The 15,854-nt window shown below is 36.1% G+C and overlaps 1 protein-coding gene across 17 annotated transcripts in view; it reads left to right on the top strand.

Annotated features, from left to right (window-relative positions):
- Positions 1-15,854, top strand: part of HUWE1 (HECT, UBA and WWE domain containing E3 ubiquitin protein ligase 1) — a 173,355-nt gene that overhangs the window by 32,018 nt on the left and 125,483 nt on the right. For 13 of the 17 annotated variants that reach the window (XM_059158495.1, XM_059158491.1, XM_059158494.1 and 10 more), the window contains 3 exons: positions 5,240-5,338; positions 6,001-6,207; positions 7,374-7,526. The exons of the other annotated variants lie outside the window; for them this stretch is intronic. In XM_059158495.1, the coding sequence (XP_059014478.1) occupies positions 5,240-5,338; positions 6,001-6,207; positions 7,374-7,526 (459 nt within the window). The remainder of the gene's footprint in view (positions 1-5,239; positions 5,339-6,000; positions 6,208-7,373; positions 7,527-15,854) is intronic. 17 annotated transcript variants of the gene reach the window in all.

The raw sequence follows: 15,854 nt of genomic DNA, 5'->3' as shown, positions 1-15,854 counted from the left end.
ACTTTCCTTTTGATTTAGTTTTTAATGTGTTTTGGCATCTTGAATTTTTGACAGTTATATACTCAAATTATTTTGAAACTAAAGAACAAAAAGAAAACTTGCCTTAAGAAACTACACAAATTACAGGGTGCCTGGGTGGCGCAGTGGGTTAAGCCTCTGCCTTCAGCTTGGGTCATGATCTCAGGATCCTGGGATCAAGCCCTGCATCAGGCTCTCTGCTTGGCAAGGAGGCTGCCTCCCTCTCTCTCTCTGCCTGCCTCTCTGCTTGCTTGTGATCTCTCTCTCTTCCTGCCTGCCTCTCTGCCTACTTGTGATCTCTCTCTCTGTCAAATAAGTAAATAAAATCTTTAAAAAAAAAGAAAGAAACTACACAAATTAAAACACTGGCATCAAGGCACCTGGTGGTTTTTTTGGTTAAGTGTCTGCCTTTGGCTCCAGTCATGATTCCATGGTCTTGGTATCAAGCCCAACATTGGACTCCCTGCTCAGTGGGAACTGCTTCTCCCTTTCCTGCTCCTCCTGCTTGTGCTCACTCGCTCACTCTCTGTCAAATAAATGCAATCTTTTTTAAAAAATAAAGCAGTGGCATTGGTGTAAGAAGATAACCTAGGAAAGCATGCTAGTGTGCATGTGCATAAGAACTTAACATATGATAATTATAGGAATTATTGGTTGATAGGGAAGGACAATATTAGTCAAGAAGCCGTGTCAGGAAAATTGTTTATGACTTTTGAGTGGGGGTACTATTATAATGAAAGAAATTCTAGATAAAAGTCAAATATTTTTAAAAGAAATAAATTACAGGTGAAATGTAAATGAATATTTACTTGGTTTTTGATTGGGTTGGCCCTTCCAAGCATTGAAAGAAAGGGGAAAAAAATAACAGAAGCATTAAGTAGTATATCAAAAGTAAAAAGGCACATGACGAGCTGCAGAAAATACTTATAATAACCTAATACACAGTTGACCCTTGAACAATATGGGTTTGAACTGCAAAGTTCTCCTTCTGTATGGATATTTTTCAGTAAATACAGTATTGTAAATATATATTCCTTACTCTTTTCCTAAAAATCATAACATTTTATTTTCTAGTTTATTATAAGAATATAGTATATAATAAACATACCATAAAAAATACGTGTTGAGTGTTTGTGTTACCAGTAATGCTTCTGAAAGTCAACAGTAGGCTGTTAGTAGTTAAGGTTTTAGGGAGTCAAAAGTTCTACTTGGGTTTTCTACTGCATGGGGGGTAGTCCACGCCCCTAACCCCCATGTTGTTCTGCAGTGAACTGTAGTTGATATCTGTAGTAGCTATATCAGTAGGAGAGATGAATATCCCAATGACAAAGTGGACATAGGTCATTTCAGAAAAGAACAAATTCAGTAAACTTTCAGAATAATTTAACCTTGTAGATAATCAGGGAAATGCAAATTAAATTTTTTCTTCTTTTACCTAGTGGATTCTTACAGATTTGTTCTTGGGGTGACACATATACACACATATCCTGGCTCAAAACATTTGATAGCTCCAAGCAAATTACTTAAAGTCCTGGAATTGGAATTTTTAGATCACTGCCTATATATTTTTTTCTTAAAGATTTTATTTATTTACTTGAGCGAGAGCTTGAGTGAGAGGGAGAGAGAGTGAGTACAGAGGGAGAGAAAGGAGCAGACTCCCTGCTGAGCAGAGAGCTCCATGAGGGGTCCTGAGTTCATGACCTGAGCAGAAGGCAGACACTTAACCAACCAAACCACCCAGCCGCTGCCACCCCCCACCCTATACATTTTTAAGGCTTGAAGATGCCTACTTTACTTGAGCAGCATACCTAGTTGTCTGTATTGTGGTTAATACTAGATATTATTTTTAAGAAGAGCATTAGAAAAAAAAATTTTTAACCTTTTGACCCCCTTTACCCATTTTCTCACCTGTCCATCTGTTGCAGTCAACAGTCTGTTCTCGTATCTATGAGCTTGAGTCTTAAACTTGTTTTTTGTTTTTTAAATCCTGTGTAGAAGTTGAGATTATATGGTGTTTTGTCTTTCTCTAACTTATTTCATTTAGCATAATGCCCTCAAGGTTCATCCATGTTGTCACAAATGGCAAGAATTCATTCTTTTTTATGGATGAATAGTATTTCACTGTATATGTATACCGTATCTTTATCCATTCATCTGTCAATGGATTTAGGCTATTTCTGTATCTTGGCTGTTGTAAATAATGTTACAGTGACAATGGGGGTGCATATATCCTTTCAAATTACTGTTTTCTTTTCTTGGGTTAAACACCCAGAAGTGGAACTGCTAGATCATATGGTAGTTCTGTTTTTAAGTTTTTTGAGGAATCTCCACAGTTTTCCGTATTGGCTACACAAGAAGGACATTTATTGATCACTTTGTATATCAGCAACTGTGCAAAAGAGTTTTCCCCTAGATTTGATACCTTTACTGGAAGAAATCAATGTGAACCTTGGCAATCAGTATGCATCCATTGAACTGGCAAGTGCTTTCATTTGCCTTACCAGGAGAAGGAAAATAACAATCAGTTGCGTTTATATAGCAGGAACAAGATGGTAAAGATAGACTTTTGTCCCTAGTGCATTCTGGAAACTATAAAATCCAGAGGGACCTTGATACTGCTGATAAAACAGAACATGATACTGCTATATTAAATTGATGCTGACTATGAGGAAGTGGTGATGCAACATGGAGGCTTAAGTGGGTAGAAGAATAAATGAAACAAGATGGGATTGGGAGGGAGACAAACCATAAGTGACTCTTAATCTCACAAACCAAACTGAGGGTTGCCGGGGGGAGGTGGTTGGGGAGAAGGGGGTGGGATTATGGACATTGGGGAGGGTATGTGATTTGGTGAGTGCTGTGAAGTGTGTAAACCTGGTGATTCACAGACCTGGGGATAAAAATATATGTATATAAAAAATATATGTTTATAAAAAATAAAAAAAAAAAAAAATTGATGCTGACTGAACCTTGTGAGTAGGAAACACAAGTACCTTAGATGCCTTAGGCATATGTGTGACAGAGACTGACTTCCCTTTGAAGCGTGAGGGTCTTCTACATCAGGAAAGTTTCTAGGGGTCCAGAAGTCTGGGAAGATTTCCTTTCTAAAGTGAGAGATTATTGCTGTACCTTGTACCATATACCATGAGACAGAGGAACAACATATGAGGTAGGTGCCTCTTTGAATTGTGGAGCCAGCATACATCAAATTTGGACTTGCTCTTTTGATTATTTACTGGATAACCTCTAAAGTGATAGTGATGTCTGGATCTAGAAAAGGCTCGGAAAGGTTCAGGTCATGATATAAGCTGCCCTACTACGTGGACATTTTGACCTAGTAGAATAAGATGTCCGACTTTCTTATCAGCTAAAGATGCCTCTGGCAGGGACGCCTGGGTGGCTCAGTTGGTTAAGCAGCTGCCTTCGGCTCAGGTCATGATCCCAGCGTCCTGGGATCAAGTCCCACATTGGGCTCCTTGCTCGGCAGGGAGCCTGCTTCTCCCTCTGCCTCTGCCTGCCATTCTGTCTGCCTGTGCTTGCTCTCCCCGCCCCCTGAATAAATAAATAAAATCTTTAAAAAAAAAAAAAAAAAAAAAAAGATGCCTCTGGCAAACTATGATAGGAGAAGTACAGCTGAGATTCCTAGAATTTTGGCAAGGCTGTTTTCTGCCAACAACTATTCTAACATTCAGAAAAGCAACTTCTGGCTTGCAACTGAAACTTGATAAGACTGAATGCCTGATTATGAGATACCAAGTGATAATGGGATTCAAATGTTCATCATGAATTGGGTGTAATCTAACTCACAGAATCAAAAAATTGGATCTGCATAACTGCATTCTATTAGATATTGAAGTGGTATATTTGATACTAAGCCTGAGTAGGTCCAGAAGGCACAAGTGAACTACATGAGTAGGTGGTACAGACTCACATGTTATGTTTCTCTTGCTCCATCATCTCTCCCTCCATCTATATGACTTCAAAGAGAGGAGAAAAAAGTACAGGCCTGGTTATGGAAGTATTTTATGCCAAGTATTTTCTATGCATTTAATTACCACAGAAATTTGAGGTAGCTCTTAATGCTTCCTCAGAGGAAAGAAAAGGTTGGGGACTTAGCTTCAAGAAAACCTTTAAACTCCTGTTTTTCCCTGTTCTGTTTTGGATACTGAAAATACCTCTAGTTATATATCACAACAATATTGCTGGATAAATAGGTGGTGTTGGTTCATTTTGCAGAAGAGGATACTAAGATTCAAAGAGGTAGCTTACCAACTATCTAATTCCAAAGTTCATACTCTTTGTAGTGATATGCTGTTTCTCAATATTTAAACTCCTGTTGTATGAAGTAAGTGCTTTAGTAGGTGGCAAACATTTGATTCTCACGTTACCAAGGTAATTATTAGGTCTCTTTTCCTGGTAAGAAAACTGGTTGAGAGATTGGAGTAGCTCATGATCAAACAGCTTATTAAACATCAAGCTAATAAATGAACCCAGTTTTGTTTAGTTGCAAATCTAGGCCCATTTCCAGGATACCATATTGCTTTACAGAAAAAAAAAAAAAAAGCAAGTGTAATCATTTCCAGTTGCCATCCATTAATAGAAGACATCTCTGTCCCAGTCCCTAGCCTTCTTCCTCCTCCACTTTCAGAAACTTTACTATAAGCTTTCAGTCCACACCTTGTTACTGGAAAAACAGGCCCTTTCATCAGTAGAAAGAGAGCAGGAATATATGGCAATGGGAATCCAGTAAGGATGAAGTACCAGTTTTACAAAGTTAGAAGGTCTTTGCCTCCTACAGTTAGAGGGTTTAATGTTGCAGAAAAATACAGCCAGTGTTAATTTTCACCTTTAACTGTGAAGTGTTCCCGATTCAACATTTCTTATCAGGCATTCTAGTTAACTTTCAACTGTGGTACAGATTCTTCATTTTGTTTTTATTGGTGTCTAGCTCATTTCCTTTATTTCTGTTGTCTGTACCCTTCCAAGTAGATTGTCTACGTGTACAAGTTTATCCAAGTTAAAAATGCACAGATGGATTGTTTTATTGTAATATTTCCCTTTAATCCCAAGTGATTGGCAAATTTCCCATTTTCTAATGTTGTATATTCTTTCAAAAGTTAAATTGCAAAGTGTGTTGGCCTAAAGATTCCTTTTCCTATTCTTTGTTTTTGTGTACCCCTCATCCTCCAAAACACTCTTTGTGAATACCTGTTTTCCTCAGCCTGCAGACTGCAGAGCCTTAATAGACAAACTCAAAGTTTGTAATGATGAGCAACTCCTCTTGGAACTGCAGCAGATCAAAACATGGAACATTGGGAAGGTATGTGAACCCATGCTCCCAAAAGACAGGGCTCCCTGGATTATTACATCTTTTTGTATTCTCTGTATGGGAAGAGAAGCCACAATGAGGTAGCATCATTCATCAGTTACTTAATGATTATCTTCTGTATGTCTAGTACAGCTCTAGACCAGTAGCTTTTAGCTTGTGAACACCAAGGAAATTGTGAAAGAAAATTTTGCTAGCTGAGGATGAAGAATGTTTACACAGGTATTGATAAAGAATTTCAACCACAGAATTCCATCAGTTTAATTGACAATATAAGTTTGAGATAGTTAAAAGAGTCTTTAGAGAACTCTAAAAATGAACACTTCTGATAAAATGGGTTCTGGCAGGGAGAATCATTGTGTTCGTAGACCTCAGAATGTAGCCAGAATTCTCTCTCTGAAGACCTAATTAAGGTGTCTACTGGTGTTAGTACATATGTACTTTGATGGATATAATAATGAACTCAGGTTTATATGCCTCAGAGTATGATATTTCTCATATGGGTTTCTGTACTGAGGTGGGGGGGGGTTAAAGAGAAGCAGAGGTAGGAAGTGAACTTGTCTAGGTGTCTTGCTCAGCAGTCCATTGTAGCAAAGCACCCACACAGTACTTAGTACTTTATTCTTTGATGTTCCTCTTTCTCTTCCCTTCTCCAGTGTGAGTTATACCACTGGGTGGATCTGTTGGACCGCTTTGATGGAATCCTGGCAGATGCTGGACAAACAGTGGAGAATATGTCGTGGATGCTCGTATGTGATAGGCCGGAAAGAGAACAACTGAAAATGCTTCTCTTGGCTGTGTTGAACTTCACAGCCTTGCTCATTGAGTACAGCTTTTCCCGGCATCTGTACAGTTCCATAGAGGTAGGAGAGGTTCAAGCCTGTGTGGTCTCTTCTCAAGTAGAATTGTTCATGTCCAGAGATAAATTGCTATTTCTTTCTGATAATTGCTTCTTTCCTTTTCATTATGGAAGTCTAGGGTTTTCAGTGTAAAAGACAATAATGATGTTTCTTGGATATAGATACCCTTCATAGGTTGTTGGGAAGGTTCTTTACCTTCACTCTACCTTTCCAGATTCAAGAAATTAGAATATAATACATGTATTGCTGTATTCTTGGGAATTTCCAAAAAAATTGATCTTTGTTCCAGGTTATTAGAGCAGGCCCAAGTCACTTAAACTATTAGAAATAGTTTTATTTCCTTGATACATTACTCATTGCCTAAGTGCCCTGTTAGTGTTAATTTCCCCAGGTCTTTGGTAAAGAAATAGGGTAATAATTGAAAGGAAATGGCTTGGGAAGAGTGGAATAACTGAACTAAAGTGTAGCACCCACAGTTTTAAGTGAGGAACAGATAAGCAGTCTCTTAAAGATAAAATAGATTAATTACAAAAGGAAATCCATAGCCTTCAGGATTATCAGCAACCAGAAATACCTAAGTTTTTTGCCCTCTAAATGACATAATGATTTTAACACTGACCAAATGCTTCAATATATTGATGAACCTTGATTTTATTTAAAAAAAATAAGTAGTCACTCTTAGGTTACTGTTACATACACTATACTGTAACAGTCATAAATGCCACTAGCTGTTGTTGATATCTTTAGCTTCTGTATGGAGGACCCTGTTTTATGTTTGTCTCAAAGGATACAGAGGAACAATATAATTATCTTTCTTTCACAGTACTTACAGTCTGCTTAGAGACTTAATGTTCTTGAGTTCCACTATATATTAAAATATCACTTTTGTCTCTTGTAATCCTCTGTGGGGATACCTGTGCAATTTTGAGCTGTTGCTCACTTTTAAAAAAAACTTTTGTTGGACTTTCTGGCTTACTGCTAGATTATAAGCTGCTTATGGACAAGGTTGCATGTTGTAGGTGCTCAAATATTTATAAATGGTTTTTTTGTACTGTTAAACTTCTTGATAGCTTTGTATATATAAACAAATCTATTACTACATAGGCATTTTAAGTTTTCAAGGCCTAGTGTGCCCAGTACCATGAACTTGCCCTTTTTGTTCCCTGTAGCATTTGACAACTTTATTGGCTTCCTCTGATATGCAAGTGGTGCTGGCAGTCCTTAATCTTCTGTATGTATTTAGCAAAAGATCAAACTATATCACACGCCTTGGATCTGACAAGAGAACCCCACTGCTAACCCGGCTGCAACACTTAGCAGAGGTGAGTCATGGGTAATGAGTTGGAAGGGCACAGAAATCAGACCATATAGTTCATTTTCACAGGTGTTTTTTATATTGTCAAAATGGATAGTAATCCCTAAGTTTATTGGCCTAATTGAATAGAATTATGGGGGCCCCCTTAACTAAGTAACCCCCAAAACCTAAGAAGTATTTTCATTTGTTACAAAGCAATTTTGAGGGATTTCATGAATTCCTACTCATAAAGCAGAATCACTCTTTGTTCCAAAATGACAACAACTTTTCTAGAAAGAAAGTTCATAATCAGATTCTACTTAGGAAGGAAATATGGTACAATCTGGATTTGAATCTTGTCCCTGCTTATTAGCTCTGAAACCAGTTTTCTCATAGAATTTAGTATATCTACCTTAAAAGTGTTTCAGAATAAAATAAAATGTAGGTTACTTAGTGCTATGCTCAGTAATTGGTTTGTGATGGTAGTAATTAGAATTGAAGGCAAAAGAAAAAACCCTCTCATATAAAAGTTCAACTCAACCAAACTATTGTCTAGTGTTAGAGACACAAATTGATCATATGTACTTACGGTTTGAGAGAGGTAGAAGGCTTTGCTAGAAAGCTTGCTTATAAGAAAATTGAGGGGCACCTGCGTGGCTCAGTCAGTTAAGTGACTGCCTTCAGTTCAGGTCATGATCCCAGGGTCCTGGGATCAAGCCCCATATCATGCTCTTTCTTCTCCCTTTCCTCTGCCTACCACTCCCTGATTGTGCTCTCTCTCTTTCTGTCAAATAAATAAAATCTTAAAAAATTGGTAAGGCTGACTTCTTAAAAGCCAATTAATGATTACCTCATAAATAATAAAACTTAATTTTCAGGCTATTTTTAGGTACATGATTCCTTAAAAATCTTTTTTTTTTTTTTTAAAGATTTATTTATTTATTTTAGAGAAGGAGACAGAGTCGGGGTGGGGGGTAGAGGGGTAGAGACAGAGGAAGAGTGAGTCTTAAACCAACTCCATGCTGAGTGGGAGCCCAACACAGGGCTCAGTCTCACAACCTGAGATCATGACCTGAGCTGAAACCAAGAGTTAGACTGTACCACCCAGGCACCCCTCCTTAAAAATCATTTTTGAATAATGATGTGTGACATGTATTATGAAAATTCTAGGACGTATAGAAAAATGAGAATATTAATCACTTTTAATTCATGCAGATGGAGCTCCCTTCAAAATTTTCTTCTTGTATTTGCAAATATGTATATACAGATGTGCAGCCTGTTTTCTTAACACAATTTTCTCATGTTATTAACAAATGTAAGACAGTTCAGTATTGGCTCCCAACTTAACAGTAAGAGAAAGAAGCCATATTTCAATAGAAGCTTCAAAAGCATTTGATAAAATTCAGCATGTTAATTAAAACTAATACAGACTCTTAGAAAGCTAGGAAGACAAACTTTATATAAATCATCTACCAGAAGTCATAATGGAAAAACTGAAGCATTGTTGTTGAGTCGAGAGTCACATAAAAATACTATTACTTTTTGCCACTTAAATTTATAGTAGAAGTCCTAACAAATACAAGAGAAAAGAAGGAAATGAAGGATACATATTAAAATAGAAAACTGGTGGCCCTGGCTGGCTCAGTCAGTTACGTGTCTGCCTTTGGCTCAGTTCATGATTCTGTGGTATTGGGATCCCTACTGTGCAGGGAGCTGCCTTCTCCCTCTGCCTCTCCCCCTGCTTGTGCATATTCTTTGTCAAACAAAGTCGTAAAAAAAAAAAAAAAGAAAGAAAGAAAACTTGATACTATTTGAAGGTGATAGGATTGAGGCTTTTGGTTTTCTGCGGAGGTGGTATAAAATTATTAGAACTAATAAAATTAGCCAGTAAATAATCACTATACAGAAACAAATATTTCTTCCATACATTGGTAATAACCAGTAAGATGATTAGAAAAAAGACCCCATTCATGGTATCAACAAGTGTATTAAAATAAGCCATACTGGATAAAGCCATACATTTAAGGAGAAGGTAATGTAGAAGGTTATAGTGTGGTTACTAGTAGGGAAGGAACTCTTAAAGCATAAATCTTAACTGTAAAAATTTGAGTTTGATAATACAAAATTAAGATTTCCCTTTCAGTGAAAAACATAACTCCCTACTGGTACTTAAATTGGAATGTAAATCAGCGTACTGCTTCTTTGAACAAGAAAAACATTAGTTGAAATAAACAGTGTACTTACTGATATGGTTGACTAACATTTCTGGTGCAAACTCATTTTGTCATGGACCAATACCACATTCAAACAATTGGTGCAATATCAGCTGGCCTGTGTACAACATTAAGCAGCACTGCCAAAGATAAAATTTAACAGAGTAGTGAGTGATAGATCGAAAGTGTTTAGCCATGTTCTAAGACTATCAAGTGGGGGCGGGGTGCTGCAGTGGCTCATTCAGTTGAACATCTGACTCTTGGGTTTGGTTCAGGTCATGATCCAGGGTCATGGGATCAGGTCATGATTGCAGGCTCTGCACTCGGGCTCGGAATCTGCATGAGTGCCTCTCTCCCTCTGTTCCTCCCCCTCCCCACCAAAAATAAGTTAACAATTTTTTTTAAAGTATTGTCAAGGGCCTGTGTTAGTGTAGTATATTTAAGGGACACCTCCAAATTAACAAGGATAAACAAAGGCTATGCATAGATAATTCAGTGTTGAAACTCATTAGTAATTACAGAAATACTTAGAAACTTATTAGTTTATAAAGCTATTAAACTTTTTTAAATTATAAAATTAATTATAAACAGCTTATAAAACTGTCATGAATAGAAATTAGAAAACTGTGTATTGGTTAAGTGTTAGCAGGCACGTGAGGCTATGGGAACCCTTGACTCTTACTCCTGGGTATATATCCCAAAGGTGGTATCACATTATTCCTTAAGGTAACATCTGGGAAAATATTGCATCATTGTGGCAATTAGTAGATTGGGTACCGGAAAATGTGGTACATGCATATTATGGAATATGTAGCAGTTAGAAGCAGTGAACCAAATAATACCTGTAGCAACATCAGTAGCTTTTAAAAATAATGCTGGGGGGTGATTAAAAATGTTTATTGGTCAGTACCATTTCTGAAACTTAAAAATGTACACACACAGCAATGTAAAGTTTTGAAAAAATTACAGATATCAGAAGTGAAAAGTGTTGTCTTTGGCAAGGAGAAAGGAATGTGAATGGGCAATAATCAGATGGTTTACATAAGTAAGTAAAAGAAAATAAACTTAATCAGCAGTATTTAAGATCTGTTAGAACAAAACTAAACCTTTATCTACAAATTTAAAAGATCTAAATTTGTGAGCAGAGACAACCATTTTTTTGCATGGGAAGATACAGTATAGAAGAAGCTCTTTGATCAGATTAGGGTCAATAGTTGTTAGGTTAGTTATTGTTAAAATGTTAACGCAGATCTTTTTTAAAAATGTCATTAATACATACCACTTTTTTAAAAATTTCTATTTATTTGACAGACATCACAAGTAGGCAGAGAGGCAGGTGCAGGGCAGGGGAGGCAGGCTTCTGAGCAGAGAGCCCAATGCGGGGCTTGATCCCAGGACCATAGGATCATGACCTGAGCCAAAGGCAGAGGCTTAACCCACTGAGCCACTCAGGTGCCCCTACATACCACTTTTTAAAAAAGATTTTATTTTTAGACAGGAGAGTGAGCGGGGAAGGGGGTTGTGAAGGGGGCCGAAGGAGAGAGAATGTCAAGTGGACTCTAGACTGAGCATAGAGCCCAGTGCAGGGGAGTTTAATCCCATGATGCCAAGATCATGATCTGAGCCAAAATCAAGAGCCTGAGGCTTAACTGACTAGCCACTTAGGTGCCCCAGTGCATACAATTTTTTAAAAACTGGAACAAAAATGGCAATTCCTTTTCCTCCTTCTAATGTAAGGCCATAGATACTACTTTGAGTGAGAAATAGTCTGTTCTCTTACTTACATAAACTACAACGATCATCTCTGATTTTAAAGTAGAGCAACAGTGTAAAGACTTCTTTGTAAAGGAACCTGAATGCAGAATTAGAAATTTTTATAATTTACCCCTGAATCTCTTTTTCCTAATTTGACACTTTTAAAAATCTTACCTTTTAGCTTTTGCCAAATATTTGGATTAGTTTTAATATAAATAGTTTCCTTTACAGTTTAAATCATTGTTCTGTGTAGTGTTTTAACTTCCTTGTATACAACTGACATAAATGAGTTTAGAGATAAACGCCTGATTTGGTACACATACAGATAACTGGTGGAAGCAAAAGAGTGATTGCAAGCAAAACATATATTCAGTATGTTTTAAGTTTTTTAATTGGTATAGGAACAGACAAATATGTCTGCAGAATAAAATAGTAAGCCCCATGTTGTTTATAAAGAAAAGTGGGACAATTCAAGAGAAAAATGTGTTTAGATCATTTCTTTACACTATTCACATAAATCCTACAAACCTATTTAGAAGTAAATATAGGCAATCTTTAACATCTTTCATGAGGAAGGATTTCCTAAGTCAGGAAACCTATAAGCCATTTTAAAAATTGACAGATTTTATGTGAAAATAGTAAGACTTCTGTATGATAAAATAGTTATAAGTAAAGGGCAGATGACTTCTTTCTTAACCTGGGAAAAAGTATTTGACTGTGTACAACAAAGGAGTAACACATTATGTAAAGCTTTTACAAATCATTAAAAATGTTAGGGCGCCTGGGTGGCTCAGTGGGTTAAGCCGCTGCCTTCGGCTCAGGTCATGATCTCAGGGTCCTGGGATCGAGTCCTGCATCGGGATCTCTGCTCAGCAGGGAGCCTGCTTCCTCCTCTCTCTCTCTCTCTCTCTCTCTCTGCCTGCTTGTGATCTCTCTCTGTCAAATAAATAAATAAATAAATCTTAAAAAAAAAAAAAAAAAAAAAAAAACAAATCATTAAAAATGTAAATAACCCAGTAGAAAAACATGCAAAAGTATATGGGCAGATAATTCATAAATGAATATGAAATCATTTTTAAACTGTCAAGAAAACATGAAAAGAGTACACCAGTAATAATGGGGGAAATGTACATTATGTGAGATCATTTTTTACCATTAGATTGCCAGCATTATCTACAATTGGCTAGGTTGTGGGGAAACAGGTACTTAGGTACTTATAAACTGTTGGTGTAAAAATGCCCTTTTGTAAGGTTATTTAGCCACACCTTTAATTTTAAAATATATATATTTTATTTCATTCAGTAGTTCTATTTTAAGGAAATTTTGTTAGGAACATATTCAGATATGCTCAAAAATTATGCTTAAGTATTCTCACTGCACCATTGTTTGGAAAAAAATTTTTAAAACATCATATTTAACAAGGCATGAGCCTATATGTGACCCTAATAGAGCTCCTCAATGAAAGGATCTCTTAGCAAGAAAAGTTAGTTGAAGATCCCCATTTATGGTTTTTTAAAAGTCCAAAAGTAAAACTATATTAATAAAGTGAAGAAAGAGTTACATATCTTAATTGTAAGCTTAGATAGGGAATTGAATTGGGGGAAAAGATGATGGGTCAGTTTCACTTTTTATATTCTTTGCTTTAAATGTTTTATAGCTATAATATACTATATATTTTATAATTAAATGTGAGAATTTGTAATAACTTTGTAGATCTATCTTTAATGACTGTAACATTCCATTGTTTGTGCTATAGTTGTTACCTAATTTAATGCCTACTATATGTAATCCTCTTAATACTCTGGGAGTATGAATTCTTACACTCATTTTACAGGTGAAGAGTATGAAGTTAAGCAAGCTGAAAGGATTTGCTTATAATTCCCATAATCAGACAGTGATTTGGGGTTTGAAACCTGATCTGTCTGCTTATACGAGTTATACCCTTTCTGGGGATGTACTATATTGAATGGTTTTCAGATTTCAGAACAAGCTTTACGTTTATAGATGGAAGAAGAGTACTCTAGTTAATTTAGTATTTTGTGTAGAGCCATAACAGCACCTATCAGAATTAATATCTTGTCAGATCATAGCACCCCACTTAGAGGCTGATTATCTGTAAAACTAATACTACTATATTTAACTGTTCTGACCATTTAGAAAGTAAAAGTTAAGATGCATACTATACTTTTACATGGCACACATATGCAAAGTGTGGAATTTTTTTGCTGTAGTTTTTGGGTAGTTTGGGGTTATCTTGTTCTTTTCTTCCCTTGGATCATTCTATCACCAGGAAGGATTGCTTAAATGATTGCTGTTACAGTAGTCTCCCCCACCCTATCCACAGGGGATACATTCCAGGACCCCCAGTGGATGCCTGAAACTAGAAATAGTACTGAACCCTGTATATACTATGTTTTTTTTTTTAAGATTTTATTTATTTATTTGACAGAGAGAGATCACAAAGTAGGCAGAGAGAGAGAGGAGGAAGCAGGCTCCCCACTGAGCAGAGAGCCCGATGCAGGGCTCGATCCCAGGACCCTGGGATCACGACCTGAGACAGAGGCAGAGGATTTAACCCACCGAGCCACCCAGGCGCTCCTACTATGTTTTTTCCTGTACATACTTATGATAAAGTTTAGTCTGTAAATTAGTCACAGTAAGAGATGAATAATAATAACTAATTGAACAGTTATAAAAATATACTGTAACAAGAATTACATGAATATGGTTTCTCTGAAAATACTGTTACTGCATTCACTCTTCATCTTATGATATGATAAAACGCCTATATGATAAGTGAGGTGAATGACTAGACATTGTGACGTAGTTGACCATCTGATGGTATATCAGGAGGATCATCATCTTTCAGACTGCTTTTGACTGTGGGTAGCTGAAACCATAGAAAGTGAAACTTCAGATAAGGCGGGACTGCTGTATGTTCTGTTGTGTTTTGGGCTCCTTGTACCGTATGATAGATGTGTGCCCCCTTTTTCCTCTGAATTGTGCTAAACGTAAAGACTATAGATGGAAGGTTAACTTTTGAGTCCCAGACAATTTAGAATCTTGATGGGTGTAGCTTTTGTTACTATATTATGTGCTTGATGGCTTTGTTATTACAAATAAGAGCATCTTAATGTTTTCGAGGGTTAAGATATAATATGCTAGGTATTCAGTAATAGTAGCTACCATTACTCAAACTACTGTTAAAATTTTTAAACTTAATTTTTCTCAATTTACACTATGTAATTTGTAATGTAAGTTGTTGACACGGGTTGCTTTCTCCTATGTCTTCTTTTGAAATGTGACAGTTCTTCTAATAGTGGTCTTTGATAGACATTTTGGTTTGTGCCTTTTCATTTTTTAGATTGCTTCCTGAATCTGAATTCTTTCTTTTATCAATGCCCTGTGCAACAACTACATGTATTCACTTGCATGTGGTTAAGAACTTGGGTTTAGAAGGACCTAGTTCTGTCAACAGATCAGATTAATCTCTATATATCTGTAAATTGGGGATTATGGTATCTGCCTCATAGTTTTGAGGTATAAACTAAATGAGGTCTTAAATAAAATTCCTAGGTTTAATGCTGAGCATGTTGAAAGTACATAATAAATGGACACTATCATTGAAGATGGTTGTCAGCACATAAACTAAATAAGTCCCTTTTATATTTACTTTCTTTTAAAACTATATATATATACATATATATATATATATGTATATATATATATATACTTATATACTTATATATATATATACTTATTTTGCATAAGTACATATTGCCATGCAGTTTATTTGGTGTAGTGTGTTTTTCTCTTGGGTCATCTTCCTACAACCTAAAATGTATCCTGTACATATAAAAATATGTATGTATTTTTATCTTCTCATTATATTGACAGTGTTTAGCATATTTTTATCTTTGAATTATAAAGGCAGGATAATTTTGCATCTCAGTTGTCTTATTTAATGGTTTGTTAAAAATTCACTAAATCACTTATATGTCTCTTTTAATGGCTACCTAATATTCCATAGTTTGTTCCATAATTTATTCAACTGTTTCCCTATTAATGCATATTCTATTCTTTCCTGTTATGAACAATGATTGCTACATTAAGCAGTTTTATATATGTCCTTACTTACTGATAATTTTGATTCTTTGTAAGAGTCCCAGTAATCTCCATGTTACTTTAATTGGCCCTTACTCAATGAGTAGTGAATTTGACCATCTTTTCATGTTTGGCTATTAGAATTTGCTCTTGTGGGATTATCTGTTCATATGCCCATTTTTCTCTTGGTTTAGTGTTTTTCTACCAAAGTTCTGTTGGAGTTATTAGCTCTTTGTCTCTTTTAAAAGTATTTTCCCCAAAATCCTTGTGTTCTCTTTGTTTAT

Source organism: Mustela lutreola, chromosome X (assembly GCF_030435805.1).
Source record: "Mustela lutreola isolate mMusLut2 chromosome X, mMusLut2.pri, whole genome shotgun sequence".
Taxonomy (NCBI): domain Eukaryota; kingdom Metazoa; phylum Chordata; class Mammalia; order Carnivora; family Mustelidae; genus Mustela; species Mustela lutreola.
The sequence above is the reverse complement of the archived record's forward strand: the minus strand, read 5'-3'. Positions and strand labels throughout refer to the sequence as shown.